The 15,775-nt window shown below is 41.3% G+C and overlaps 2 protein-coding genes across 2 annotated transcripts in view; both read right to left on the bottom strand.

Annotated features, from left to right (window-relative positions):
* APPBP2 (amyloid beta precursor protein binding protein 2) overlaps window positions 1-7,810 on the bottom strand; it is a 60,041-nt gene extending 52,231 nt beyond the window's left edge. Inside the window, exon 1 of the mRNA XM_082707507.1 lies at window positions 7,352-7,810. Within this exon, the coding sequence (XP_082563633.1) occupies window positions 7,352-7,489 (138 nt within the window). The 5' untranslated portion in view covers window positions 7,490-7,810. The remainder of the gene's footprint in view (window positions 1-7,351) is intronic.
* Window positions 1-15,775, bottom strand: part of LOC309852241 (uncharacterized protein) — a gene marked incomplete at its 5' end in the record, with an annotated part of 92,589 nt that overhangs the window by 15,459 nt on the left and 61,355 nt on the right. The window lies entirely within an intron of this gene.

Raw genomic sequence — 15,775 nt, forward strand, 5'->3', positions numbered from 1 at the left:
GGTCCTGAGCAGAAGGCAGAGGCTTAACCCACTGAGCCACCCAGGCGCCCCTGAACGTTAAGCGTACATTTCTTGAAATAGAATTACTGTGTTACAGGGTATGTATATGCTCAGTTTTAGTAGACAATGCTAGTTTTCCTAAACGGTACATCAATTTACATTCCCACTAACAAGGTATGAGTTCTGATTCCTCCATGTACTTCCTAACATTTTTTTTTTCATTTAGTCATTCTGAGGAATTGTACATTAAGACAATTTTCCTAAAAACAAAATGAGGTTGAGTCCCTTTTTAAAAGCTTGATTGGTCCTTTGAATATACTCTTTTCAGATGCCTATTTAAGTTCTTTCCCCATTTAAAAAAATGGGCTATTTTTCATTTCCTTAGTATTAGTTCTTTAGATGCAGGATGAGTCCTTGATTAGACATATGTCCTACAAGTATCTTTTCCCACTTTCCCTACTCTGTGCTTGGCTTTTCATTTTCTTAATGGTATCTTTAAGATACCATTGTTATTGGGGCACCGGGTGGCTCAGTGGGTTAAAGCCTCTGCCTTTGTCTCCGGTCATGATCCCAAGGTCCTGGGATCGAGCCCCACATCAGGCTGTCTGCTCAGCAGGGAGCCTGCTTCCTTCTCTCTCTCACTGCCTGCCTCTCAGCCTACTTGTGATCTCTATCTGTCAAATAAATAAATAAAATCTTTAAAAAAAAAAAAGAATAGATGTTATTTATCTTAATAAAGTCCAATTTATCAAATTATCTTTATATTTGGGTCATTTTCTATACTATTAAATAATTCTTTGATGACATAGTGAAAACTGTTTTCCTAAAAAATCTTTTCACATTTAGGTCAGCAAACCATTAAAAAATGATTACTGTGTGGGGCGCCTGGGTGGCTCAGTCTGTTGAGCGACTGACTGCCTTCGGCTTGGGTCGTGGTCCCGGGATCCTGGGATAGAGCCCCGCATCGGGCTCCCTGCTCGGCGGGGAGTCTGCTTCTCCCTCTGCCTGCTGCTCTGCCTACTTGTACTCTCTATCCGTCAAATAAATAAATAAATTTAAAACAAAAATGATTACTGTGTATGGTGTAAGGTAAGGTCATATACTTTTCCCCCAAATGGATACCTAATTGACCAATACCATTAGTCTGACCAATACCATTAATTTCCTTTCCCTACTGTACCAGTGTCACTCTTATAGTAAGCCAGGTGACAATTTATGCATCAGTCTGTTTCTGGAATGTTTTGTTTCACTGGTCTATTTGTCTATCCATGTGCCAATACTGTATTAATCTTAATTGCTATGGCTTGACACTGGGTAGTGTGAGTTCTCCAGATTTTCTTTCTTTTTTTTCCTCATGATTGCCTTGGCTTGATTCTGCATTTCCGTTGCGCATCTTTTGATGTTTACTGGCCATTCATATCTTCCCCCTCTATGAGCTGTCCAAGTATTCTGGAAATGAGTTGGTTATTTTTTACATATTGATTAGTATTTGATCTCTCTGTATTAGAAAGTACACCCCTTATCTGTCAAATATTCTAATTTCCATAGTCTTTAAAAAATGCTTACAATTTTTCCATTTTTTTAAATGTACTTACAAGTATCAATTTCTCTTTTTCTTTCTAGGTTTTTGTTTCATGCTTAGAAAAGCCTTCCCCATGCCAACATGGCATTACAATGTTGGCCATGGTAACAGAGACTCTGCCTGGTACATGACTTATTTTTATAATGTTTGACATTTTTAAAATTTGTAAAGTACCTTAATAATTTTTTTAAAGATTTTATTTATTTGAGAGAGAGAAAGAGCACACGAGGGCAGGGGAAGGGGCAGAGGGAGAAGCAGACTCCCCACTGAGCAGGGAACCAGATGCAGGACTCAATCCCAGGACTCCAGGATCATGACCTAACTGAAAGGAAACCTCTTAACAGACTTAAGCCACGCAGGTACCCTTAATAATTTCTTTAAAAAAGAAATTTCAGTCATTTCCCACTATAAGACACTGACCCAATAATTTATTGGTACTTTTAAAAAAGCTATTTTTTAAAGTTTATTTGAGAGGTGATAGGGAGGAGCAGAGGGAGAGGGACAAGTAGACTCTGTGAGCTGAGCTTGGAACTCCACACAGGGCTTGATCTCATGACCCTGAGATCATGACCTGAGCTGAAATCAAGAGTCAAATGCTTAATTGACTAAGCCACCCATGCACCCCATTCTGAAACTTTTATGATTTCATTTGCCACATTTAAATCTTTTTTGTTGTTTTTAAAGATTTTATCCATTTATTTGAGAGAGAGCAAGAGTGGAGAGGGGCAAAGGGAAAGGGAGAGAGGGAATCTTAATCAGACTCCATTTCAAGCACAGAGCCCAGTACATGGCTTGATCCCACAAACTTCATGACCTGTGCCAAAACAAAGAGCTGAACACTAAACAAACAGCGATCCAGGCGTCCCAGCAATATTTAAATCTTTAATTGACCTGAAAGTCATTTTACTATATGGTGTGACATAGGGGTCTAACTTTTCTCTAAATAGAGAGATTCCCAAAATATTTTTATATATTTCCCCATTTAAAATATAGCATTGTCCCATAACTTTCTCATTTAACATTTTTTTTTTAAGATTTAATTTATTTATTTGCCAGAAAGAGAGCGCGCATACGTGCACACACAAGCAGGCAGAGTGGCAGGCAGAGGGGGAGAGAGAAGCAGGCTCCCCGGCGAGCAAGGAGCCCCATGCGGGACTTGATCCCAGGATCTTGGGATCATGACCTAAGCTAAAGGCAGCAGCTTAACCGACTGAGCCACCCAGGCGCTCCTCATTTAAAAATTCTTAAATATGCTCTGATTTCTATCTAGACTGTTTCCTATGTTCTATAATCTCTCTGCTGTTCTTGTGCCAATGCTACACTTTTTTTTTTTTTTAAGATTTTATTTATTTATTTGACACAGAGAGAGATAGTGAAAGAGGGAACACAAGCAGGGGAATGGGACAGGGAGAAGCAGACTTCTGGTTGAGCAAGGAACCTGACACAGGGCTCAATCCCAGTACCCTGGGATCATGACCTAAGCCAAAGGCAGAAGCTTAACAACAGCCATCCAGGCACCCCAATGCTACACTGTTTTAAAATATGTGGCTTTCTAATATACTTTACTATCTTACAAAGGACATCTCTCCTAAGTATTATGCATCTTCAAAATTTCTTTGACTCATTTATTCTCACATAATCAATTCTCCCAAACGTCAATATTTAATCACTTTCCTATACCAATAAAGTTCTGAGTGCCTGATTCATGTATCACACATACTCACAGCTTAAACTGAGATGAGTTGATATTATTTATAACATATTACCTTACCATCCAGAGATACATGGTGTGGTGGGTTATTTATGGTCTTTTATGCTCCTACCCCAAAGTTTAAGTTCTCAATTTATTAAGCCCAAGAGCTCTTTATGTGAAAAGATTATTAACTCTCTGGCTGTCAAATATGTTGCAATAATTTTTCAATTTGTTAACAATTAAAAAGCTTATCAGAAAATTAGTTGAAGCATTATATAGGTATACAACAGAAATATGCATAGAAAAAAAATTAACTCTAAAGTTATTAATGGTTTTCAGCACAAGACTTACAATTATAATAAAAGCCAAAGTTGTTAAGACTGAAAATAATAAGTAGAACATATTATGGAAACACTTTACCTAACCAAAACTTAACTCTATGGACAATTTTGTAATTGGAATAGGATACAAAATAGACTGTTCAGCAGTTTCAAAGATCATAAACTTCATTGTTTAAAAAACCCAGCCTTTCAGGGACACCTGGGTGGCTCAGCTGGTTGGACATCTGCCTTCAGCTCAGGTCATGCTCCTGGGGTCCCGTGATTGAGTCCTGTGTCAGGTTCCTTATTCAGCGGGGTGTGTGTTTGTTTGTGTGTGTGTGTGTGTGTGCTTTTCCCTCTATGCCTCCCCCTGCTTGTGTTCTCTGACAAGTAAATAAGTAAAATCTTAAAAAAAAAAAAAAAAATCAGCCCTTCACTCTGTTTGCTTTCACTTGGTATATAATTTTACAATTCCTTCTATTTATCTTTCCATTTCTATACCTAAATGAGCACCCCTGGTTAAAAGCTATTCAGATTCAATAACATTATTTTGTAAAATATGGGTTTTTACTGAGCCATCTATACCACCTGTCATTTTTTAAAATTTCATTTTTTTCCCACCTGTCATTAAAAAAAAAAAAAAAAAAAAGGTTTATTTGAGAGAGAGAAGGAGAGACAGTGCATGGGGGTGGGGTTGGACAAAGGGAGAGAGAAAGAGTCCCAAGCCCACTCCCTGGCAACCACAGAGCCCAATGCCAGCTGGATCTCACCACCCTGAGACCATGACCTCAGTGGAAATCAAGGGCTGGCCACTTAACCAACTGAGCCACCCAGATGCTCCCCACTTGCTATTTTTTAAAACACATTTTTTTCGTGAACTTCCCTTCCCATATACATCAGCAGCCATTTTCAACTTCAGTTTGGCCTCCAAAACAGAAACCACCACTCTTATCCCTTCCTCTAAGCTGATGATCTTCCCATTCATGACAACCATTCTTTGCAAACCTCACTATGCTGATACTTCATGTCCCCAACACTTTTCATCTGATCTCAGAGAAGCAAGTATTCTTGCTTCTTCCTTAGATACATACTTCAATTTAAGACCAGTACCTTAATTTATGCATGGTGAAGGAAGAGGTAAGACTCAATTAATTCTCCTGTCCAGGGATTCTGCTTCATTCATTTCCCACCTTACTTGTACAACTGGACTCTCATTCCATTTCGGTTTCTGCCATTCAGCCAATAAATATATTCTAATGTCTTCCATTCTTAAAAAAAAAATCCCTTTACATTTTACCCTTTCTATATATCAACACCTTTCTCTTTTCCCTTCCTTAGAGAGCAGTCAGCATGCCTACCTCATCTATTCATTCCATAACCCCATCTCCTAATAGTCCAAAGACTATGCCTTTGCCTGAAGCTACTCACAAAAAAATTAACACAGTCACACTGAACTACAACAATCAAGAGGACTGTGGTATTTTTTGGTTCCACAAATATTCTAATTTTGTATGTGACTATGCCTACTGCTGGAAGTGGGGACTGCTGAAGGAATCTGAAAATGCATTTCTCCTTGGTTCTAAATTGGATAAAATTGTAAACTTGTAAATAGCCTTAAAATGTTCACAAATTGGGCAGGGGATGAGGATCTTATATTCATATGCATTCAAATGTTTAAAAGTATTTATATTTATGTATTGATACCACGTTTTAAAGTAAGAAAAGCTCCTTCTTCTATTTCCATCAAAGATTCAAGTCCAGGAATTTGTTCTATGAATGTCTTTCATCAATTACTTCAAAATCCAAAATCTTTTCAAGCAAGAAAGCAAGAACACAGAAACTAAATACTAAGTATTAGACCTTGACTTAATTACTTAATTTTATCACCTTTAAGAAAGGGTTATGCCTTACTCCATGGTTTACTTTTGAGAATTAAACAAGACAACACGTGTAAAAGCACTTAACACAGTTCCAGGCACATGTTAAATACCTTCCTGCACTTTAGCACACTGCCACACTTCCATCAGACAGAACAATTTAGAAGTGTACCCAAAAAAAGCCATATTAAAATTCTGAATTTACGTGAATCAAAAGATGTGACAAAAGCACCATCTGTTCACACTAATAATAATCTTCAAATGAAAAGCTTCAATCAGGAGCAAAAGTTATTAGAAGATGGTCAAGTATACTCTGAGGGAATTCAAGCAGTAACTGTATTTTGCTTGAATTTCCAATTATGTCCTCTCAGGAGTGTAAAAGATTACATAAGATTTAATATAATGGACAGAGTAAGCATACACACAAAGCAGTAGTTCCCCAGGCTGGGAAAGACAAATTTCAAATTCATCCTACCTTGGGAGGAATGAATCTTAAATATACAAAATTCCCTTAGATACATATAAAAGTAAATCAATTTATCTAAGGGATTTAGGATGAAGGGAGGTTTTCTCTACCCCAGGGCCAAATAATAAAATTAATAACCAAAATAAATCTTCTCCAAATATTTATGGGGGAAAAAAAGCCATCTGAATTGTTAGAACTGGTGTAATGCAGCTGGATTTAGTAAAATGTAGCAAGTCAGCTGCTTTCTGAAAAATTATTATGGGGTAGAGAAAGTGGGCAATCTTCCCAATAAAACAACTGCCACAAAACACCATACATATATAAGAACATACACATCTGTTAAATATCAGTTTACGTTGTGTTCCAGCCAAGTTACTAATCAAGAAGTATTTAAGATCTAAAAAATAAGTCATACTCCACTTCTGGTCACATTTTGCACGGGTGGCTACTGGAGACTACTGGAGAGTTATCCACGCTGATTCAAGGCAATGAGGACTGAATAATAAGTCCACTGTTCACATTCAAATGTTGGTGGGGGGGGGGCTCCGAGTTCATAAAGTTCTCCTCCCTCTCCAAACATTGCAAAAATTGTCCACGTCTAAGACACTTACCCTTGAAACTCCTTGGAGAGTGACTTGGGAGACTTTTTGTTCAGATTTCTGAGGGGGAGCTATTCAGGAATGCTGCAAGATTGCAACTTTCAAATACATGAACCTAATTTAAATTCTAAAGCATTTTTTTTTTTTCTTTCAGGAAAGATTTCCCCTTTCCTTCCAAACAGTTTATCACCACTCACATATTAACAAAATCCCCAATTCGACCCCAAGTATAAACAAAAACCAAAGCTTTAAAAGATACGCGAATAAAGCACACAACTATCTCCAGTAAATCCTCAACTCCCTCTCGATTAGGATGAGAAAGGAGAAACGAAGAACACAAAGGAGAAAAGATTCTTGGGATGAGGGGCGGCAAGAGGAGAAAGTAGGAAGGGGGGATAAGAGCAGAGCAAAAAGTTCAGCTAATGCTGACACTTCATCTGGGTAAAGAGCAGAAAATATCCGGAAGGCACAGGCTGGAAGTGAAGGACTGAGTGGGACAGGGGCGCAATAGAGGAAGTCCACGCAAAAGGCCTACCCAAACTGGGGTGGGGGGGAAGAGGGCACAGTGTAGGAGGGAACACCAAAAAACGGGGAGTCTCATTAGGAAGAGATACCAATCAAGGCCCAAGAGCTTGAGACAGAGGACATGGAGACAGGGTATTCCAATTGGCAACCTAGAGACCACACCAGATGTCTCGGGAGGCGATCCTGCTACGAGGGGTGAGGGGTTAACTGCGAGGGTTCGCAGACGTGGAAGGGGGTGCGGCCCCCGGGGTTGCCGCAGGGGAGCGGAGAGCAGGCCCACCGCCCGTACCTTGTAGTAAACATCGAACTGGATGTTCTCGGGCAAGGAGCGGATGTCTCGGCGGGAGCGGATGTAGTTGTCCACGACAGCGGAGATGGCGGTGTTATACAGAGTCTCTGGGATCCACTCTAGTTCCACGGCCGCCATCTTCCTTCCCTCCTCCTCCGCCTCCTCCGCCTCCTCCTCCCGAAGGCCCCCGCCTCCCTCCGTAGCGAACTCCTCTGCGGCCCCGGAGGATTCGGACGGGCGGCGGCAGCCACGCGGGCACAGGGCAGAAGCGCACGGCCGCCCTGGCTCCTCCGGGGCGAGCTATAGGGCAGCAGCGGCGCACGCAGGCCCGGATAAACAGGGGGCACGGAGCCAGAGAGCGCCAAGCCCAGGCCTCACATTCCGGGTTTGAGAGAAACCCGGGTTCCGTCCCAGCGCGGAGCTCTGCAGGGGCGGGGTTGCGTGTGCAGCGTCATGACGTCAGTGCACGCCGACGCGCCGGAGGGAAGGAATGCGGCAGGCGGAAAACTTGGGGAGAAAAGATCCTTGATTGTTTCCACAGAGAACGTACTTTCTGAGGGGGCCGGACTTGGTGGTTGGGAGTGGGCTTTTTACACTGGGACGAGTAACTCTCTCCCGTGCCGAACTTCGCAGGCGCGTCAGTCCTTTCAGCAAATCGTGCCTCGAGAGTTCTTAGGCATGGAACTTCTGAGGCTCATGGAAAAGTTTGAATCCTTTCATCACAAAAATGCGCATTATCAGAACATTGAAAATTATGCATTCAGGGAACTGAAGGGTCTAGACCCCCTCCCTTCCTTAGACTGCGGTCCCTAAGTCAAGTTAGGAACCTTCGGTCCGGGGACTAAGGGTCATTATGGGTCATTGTATAACCATTTGCCTTGTTTGAACTTTTTTTAAAAACCGTATTTCTTTTTTCCAAAGAAAATTTACAAACAAACCCCAAAAATGAGAAAAAGAACTTCTTCTGTGGAAGAGTTTGGTAGGAAGGTTAGCCTGATTATGGAATTACAAATAGTGGTGAGAATAAAGGGGTTAATTGCTGGCTGTGTCAGGACTTAATGGGAAGACAGAAATGAAGATTTCAATTTTCTCTGATAGTTCTAGTCCCAATCTCAGGGGATTATTGAATAATTAAGAGTACTTGTTTGAGGGGCGCCTGGGTGGCTCAGTGGGTTAAAGCCTCTGCCTTCAGCTCAGGTCGTGATCCCAGGGTCCTGGGATCGAGCCCCACGTTGGGCTCTCTGCTCAGCGGGGAGCCTGCTTCCCCCTCTCTCTTTGCTTGCCTCTCTGCCTATTGGTGATTTCTGTCTGTCAAATAAATAAATAAAATCTTTAAAAAAAAAAAAAAAGAGTACTTGTTTGAGCTCCCTTCCTCAGTCAGCCTGAACAGTTGCTATTTATGTAACTTAACTTTCCAAGTCGGCCATCTCAAGAACTTTGTGCAGTATCTTTCTGCTCTGGGAATTCAACAAGGAAGTTACTGGCCATAATTGATGACACTGTCTCATCACTGTCTCATAGTCACTCTGTAACAATGTAAAACCCAAAAACAATAATGAAAATACGTCCTGATATTTAGAGCTAAAGGAATTGGAATTGGTTCTTACAGTTCACCCTGGTATTCCTATGTTAAATGGATACATAATTTGGTAAAAAAGAAATACACTTAGGGGTGCCTGGGTGGCTCAGTCAGTTAAGCGCCTGCCTTCAGCTTAGGTCATGATCCCAGAGTACTGGGATCAAGTCCCACATTGGGCTCCCTACCGAGAGGAGCTTCTCTCTCTCCCTCTCCCCCCTGCTTGTGCTCTCTCTGTCAAATAAGTAAATAAAATATTTTTTTAAAAAGACATACACTTAGGGGACGCCTGGGTGGCTCAGTGGGTTGAGCAGCTGCCTTCGGCTCAGGTCATGATCCCGGCGTCCTGGGATCGAGTCCCACATCGGGCTCCTTGCTCCGCGGGGAACATGCTTCTCCCTCTGACTCTGCCTTCCACTCTGTCTGCCTGTGCTCGCTCTCGCTCACTCTCTCTCTCTGACAAATAAATAAATAAAATCTTTAAAAAAAAAAAAAAGACATACACTTAGTTCTTTTCTCAGTCTATACCAGTTATATAATCCATGAACCTAAGACAGATATGGTTGGCCTTAAGGGTTGCAGACTTATAAGTAAAAAAACAAAAAAAAAACCAAAAAACAAAAGAAGACCCCACAAATGCCCAGTTACATTTTAATTTCAGATAAATAATGAATAGTTTTTCATATAAGTATGTTGCATGCAGTAGTTTTACATACCCATTTCAAGTTACTCAAGCACATCCATTCCTTCAGTAAATTCTGTATCAGTAATTCTTAGATCTTTTGAAGCTGTTTGGACCTTTCAACAAATATGTATAATTATCCATACATTATCCATGCAAATATTGCATGGGACATACTTATACTAAAAAATTATTCATTGTTTATCTGAAATTCGCATTTAACTGGGCATTGTGTTTTATCCAGCAACCCTACCTCAAGGGATCCATGAATAACCTGATATTGAATGCAGATGTTCTAGGACATTTTGGCTGAATCAGGACTTGGGCTCAGTTCCTATATGGGTTAAGCTGTGTCAGACACAGTTATTTTTTTTTATATTTTATTTATTTATTTGACAGACAGAGATCACAAGTAGGCAGAGAGGCAGGCAGAGAGAGAGAGAGAGGAGGAAGCAGGCTCCCCACTGAACAGAGAGCCCGATGCAGGGCTCGATCCCAGAACCCTGAGGCCATGACCCGAGCTGAAGGCAGAGGCTTTAACCCACTGAGCCACCCAGGCACCCCCAGAAACAGTTATTGATTGCTCTATGGACCTTAGATGCTGTTGGGCAGAGTTAGACATCCAAAAATGTATATAGAGGGATCTCTATGGACAAAAAGGCCTTTTGATCCTTTATTGTTTTGAGATTGAAAGTTACTAAAATGTGTGTGATGGTGTGGGAGGCCCTGACCAAAGGCAGATAGATTACATGGAAGGACAGGGCCCCTGAGAATGAAATGTTGGAAGAGTCAGGACCAAGAGCTGGCATCAGTACATAGGACTAAGCATCTAAGGGGAGAATTAACTTCAGAACAAGAACCCATCAAGGACTGGCTTACCAAAGAAACCAGTGGAAACTAGACCATTTTTGTTGTACACTACCATCAACTGAGGGAAGAAAGGTTCTCCCTTGAGCTCTAGGACATCAGTGAGTCCCAAAGCAACTGGGATTTGAACTCACTAATTATATAAACACCGTCTTTCCATATTTTGTACAACAGCATAGCATCTGAGTTTTCAGTGGACCGGGTCAGATCATAAAGGGGCTTATAGGTGATGGTAATGGCCTTGGACTTTATCTTGGAGATAATAGGAAATCCTTGAAGGATTATAAACAGGGAAGAAAAAAGATCAGATTTGTGTGTCAGAAAAAAGGCAGCAATCATATGTGATGGAAGAGTCAGAGAAGGTCCAGAATCATGCACTCTTAGCTATGGGAAGGGAGAATACAGGGGAGGCCAGCTAACTGTCTTGACCACCTATACATTTTGATGGACAGAGGTTCTTTGTATTGCAAAGTAAATCCCCTTTAGCCTTGGTAGCTTCAGATCTGGTAGGAGACCTTCTAGCATACAGAGCTGTTGAGGCCTGAACCTGGTCCAAAAATATTCCGAAGAGGCGATATACATTGTGATCATTTTTAAGTTGCAATTACTCCCTTAATCAAGATGTGGATCTAAGTACCTTCCTTTTTTTGTTTTGTTTTGTTTTTTGTTTTTGAAAATTTTATTTATTTGTTTGAAAGAGAGAGTGAGAGAGAAAGAGCATGAGCAGGGTGAGGGGCAGAGGGAGAAGCAGACTCCCTGCCGAGCAGGGAGCCTGACCTGGGGCTCAGTGCCAGGACTCCAGGATCATGACCTGAGCCAAAGGCAGATGCTTAACCAACTGAGCCACCCAGGCGCCCCTGTTTTGTTTTGTTTTTGAAAAATGTATTTATTTGAGAGAGACTGCACTCGTAAGTGCAGGAGTTGGGAAGGGGCAATTTCACTCTTATAGCAGAGCCATCATCATATGGCTCTCCCATATAGGAGAGGGATAGAATACTCAGGCAGATTCCCAGCTAAGCACAGAGCCTAACATTGGGCTCTGTTTCAGGATCCTGAGATCACGACCTGAGCTGAAATCAAAAGTCAGACAATTAACTGACTGAGCCACCTAGGTGCCCCATACGTACCTTTCCTTTGAATCTGGTTAGATTATGTCTGCTTCCACAAGTAGATTCCAGCAGAAGTGATGCTAGGTCAGGAAAGGCCATGCAGAGCCCATTTTGTTCTCTGGAATTCTCATCCTTGGATTCCTGAGCCACCATGTTAAAAAGAGGAACCATTGTGAGGCAACCATGATTTCAGAAAGCTCAAGCCACATGCAAAGCCTATGTGTAAGCACTCCAGTCAAGAGTTCCAGCTAAGTACTGCCTTTGAGTCATACCAGCTCAAGTGCCAGTTATTTCAGTGAAGAAACTTCCGGATGATTCCAAATCCAAGTCATTTGAGTCACCCTCAGCCACTCCAGTGTTTCCAGATGAGGGCTCAAACGTCACAGAGCTGAGACAAACATCCCTATTCTCCGTCCGAATTCTTGACCCACAAGAGCAAAATAAAATGGTTGTTAATGTATCACTAAGGTTGGGTGGCTTATTGTACCATGGTAGACCACTTAAGTTCCCAGGGGAACCCAACCCCTTAGACTGCATATTGAACCTATTCCCTTTCAAGGCTTCATATTGCTAAGCATTTAAATGCATTCATGAAGATGATAAAATTCATAACCTGTACTGGACAATCTTTCTAGCTTTCTGATGATGGCTCTGCTATAAGAATGAAGTTGCCTAACTGTAGAGTATTAGTATAGAGACAATAATTTTGTCCTACAACTAAAGAATCTTTTCCAGAGCCCTCCAAGTAAAAAATCCACATATTCAACACCCATTAGCCACAGACCAAAAATCACATGGGCCTCATAAATAAGACTGTTGAGGCACACATATGGTATCACATGTCACAGAGGCAAAATGACTAGGTCCTGTAACTTGTCACAAGGATTTGTCACCAAGTTCTTTTTGCTTGGAGAAGTAATGCAGATGAGAGATTCAATCCAATTCTCATTCCTCATTCATACCGACATTACCCATGTCGGTAGAAAACTTGTGCTGATTCCGTTGTATGTAATAAAGGCTAAGGGTTATTCTTGGAAAGACAGACACATAATAATAATAATACAGTGTGAGAAACATGGTGATAGTTTGCACAGGACATTGTGGGAGTGCTAAGGAGGAGATAATGAGTTGGTTTGGGATGTAGTAATGCTATAACGATTCCAATGTAGGTCAGTCCTCAAAGTATTTTTAGTTGCAATGAAATTCATGGGAAAAGCACACTTGAACAGATTTACTTGAACAATTATAAATAGGTTTATTTTGCCATGACACTACACCTCTAATTTCTGGGAAATTTTTCTAATTATCAGAATGTAAAAAATACAGAATGTAAAAAATACACTGAAAATTTTGACTTTTTCAATGAGATAGAAATAGGAACACGGTAAGCTCTATGCAAAGTGATATGATAATAACCCTTGAGCCAATCCGAGAGAAGTACTATTATCCTGCCTGAGTGGGATCCAATGCCCCACCAAACATTTTAGTTAAAATATACAAATGAGGTGGCTCTGTCGGTTAAGCATCTGCCTTTGGCTCAGGTCATGAGAGACAAGCAGGGTCCCCAGTGTTGGGCTCCCTGCTTGTCTCTTTCTGCCCCTCCCTCTGCTCATGCTCTCTCTGTCAAACAAAATCTTTTTTTAAAAACTTGTATTAAAATAAATTTTAAAGATAATAAAATACACAAATGACACAGGTATTTAACTTAGATGACAAAATCTGTAGTGAACCCATTTGCTGAGGTTAACAGCATACTGAAGAGTTTGGGTTCAGTTTTGGATTTTGTTTGTTTATGAGAACAAGGGGCAGGGAGGGGTAGAGAGAGAGGGAGAGAGAGAATCCTGAGATTACCATCTGGGCTAAAATCAAGTCAGATAGGGGCACCTGGGTGTCTCAGTTGTTAAGCATCTACCTTCAGCTCAGGTCATGATCCCAGGGTCTTGGGATCGAGTTCCATAGCGGGCTCCCTGCTCAGCAGGAAGCTTGCTTCTCCCTCTCCCACTGCCCCTGCTTGTGTTCCCTCTCTTGCTGGGTCTCCTTCTGTCAAATAAATAAATAAGATCTTTTTTTTTTTTTTAATCTAGTTGGGTACTTAACCCACTAAGGTACCCAGGCATCCCTCAGTTTGGGATTTTTTTTTAAAAAGATTTTATTTATTTATTTATTTATTTATTTGACAGAGAGAGATCACAAGTAGGCAGAGAGGCAGGCAGAGAGAGAGAGAGGAGGAAGCAGGCTCCCCACTGAGCAGAGACCCAGGATCCTAGGATCATGACCTGAGCCGAAGGCAGAGGCTTTAACCCATTGAGCCACCCAGGCACCCCTGGGATTTTTTATGTATGAAATATCAATAAGATACACAGACCGACTTAGGAAAGGTTTCAAGTGTGGGAAAAAAAAAACCTTGATAATTGTCTATGATAGTTTAAAACAAGAGAATATATCAAAAGAGAGAAAGAATGTGTGTTCCAGAGGGAAAAAACTAAGAGATCTCATTGTAATCTACCCTGTAACATCTCTTATAATGTTGTCATATGTCACTTATATCACATGTGGAGGCCTTAACTCCCCAATGGCCCATAAACATTTTGAAAACTAGATAACAAATAACGTATTACAGATACCAAGCCTAGAGCAGACATAAGGTGAGCATTTAGTAATTAGATTAATAAGTGAATAGGCCTTCCTACTTCTCTTTGGGGGAAAAACCCACACAGTTGGTTGCATTGCAAAATATCTACTTCCTTCACACTCAAATTTTCAAAAACATTCACTTCAGTTTGTTTCTTTTTTCTTTTTTTAAAGATTTTATTTATTTATCAGAGAGGGGGGAGAGAGCGAGCACAGGCAGACAGAATGGCAGGCAGAGGCAGAGGGAGAAGCAGGCTCCCTGCTGAGCAAGGAGCCCGATGTGGGACTCGATCCCAGAACACTGGGATCATGACCTGAGCCGAAGGCAGTTGCTTAACCAACTGAGCCACTCAGGCATCCCTCTTTTTTCTTTTTTAAGATTTATTTATTTATTTGGGAGAGAAAGAGAGAGGACAAGCAGGGGGATGGGGCAGAGGGAGAGAGAGAAGCAGACTCCCCGCTGAACGAGGAGCATGATGTGGAGCTTTATCCCAGGACTCTGGGCCTGAGCCGAAGGCAGATGCTTAACTGACTGAGCCACCCAGGCACCCCTGTTTTCCACAGCAGCTGTATCATTTTATATTCCTACCAGCAGCTCACAAAGGTTTCAATTTCTGCATGTATTCACTAACATTTGCTATTTTCCTTTTTTTTTTTTTTTCATTTTTTTGGATAATAGCCACCCAAATAGCTGTGAAGGGTATTAAAATATTTTTGTGTTCCACCAAAATTCACATTAGAAAGATGAGCTAGCCCAATAAGAGGAGAAATTACAGGTGTGCCTGGGTGGCTCAGTCAGTTAAGCGCCTGCCTTTGGCTCAGGTCACGATCTTGATGTCCTGGGATTGAGCCCTGCCTCTGGCTCCCTGCTCAGTGGGAGTCTGTTTCTTCCTCTCCCTTTGCCCACCCCCGACTTGTGCATGCTCTTTCTCACTTTCAAATAAATAAATAAGATCTCAAAAAGATAAGAGAAAGTATATAGTTGAAGAGGCTAAAGTTATGCTGGAGAAAATGTTTAGATAATACACATCAAGAGCCTTAAAAAATGTGCAAATTTCAACTTAATTCATAGATGGTTCCTCACACGTTCAAATAGACATATGTATAAGGATGTTCATAAAACTTGTTCATGTGCTTATCAGTTTTAAAATATGAAGAGCAGCCCTTCCCCCGCACTGAGACAGCAGCTAGAATGGTTCTATGCCTTTTGTTTTTAGTGAGAGGACACAGAAAGGGGAAACAAGGAGCCTTTTCTTTTACTTTTGCATTTTAAAAGTCTAGGCCCTGCAGGGGAAACAGAGAGAACTTACATGCATAGACAATACAGATTTGATGGATAGAGTTTCGTCCTCCCTTCCAGTTTCCCAGGAAAAGAGAAAGAAGAGGGAAAACCTGAAGTAAAAAAGTATAGGAATCTGATAATGGACCAAGTGTCTTACACCCTGCTCCCTGACCACAGATACCACTCACCTCCACACCTCCATATGGATCCTAGAGGAGTTATTAAAAAGATGTATGGTGATCTGAGTGCAGAGAATTTTACTTTCGTAAGCAGAGTC

Source organism: Mustela nivalis (assembly GCF_964662115.1).
Source record: "Mustela nivalis genome assembly, chromosome: 17".
NCBI classification, from domain to species: Eukaryota; Metazoa; Chordata; class Mammalia; order Carnivora; family Mustelidae; genus Mustela; species Mustela nivalis.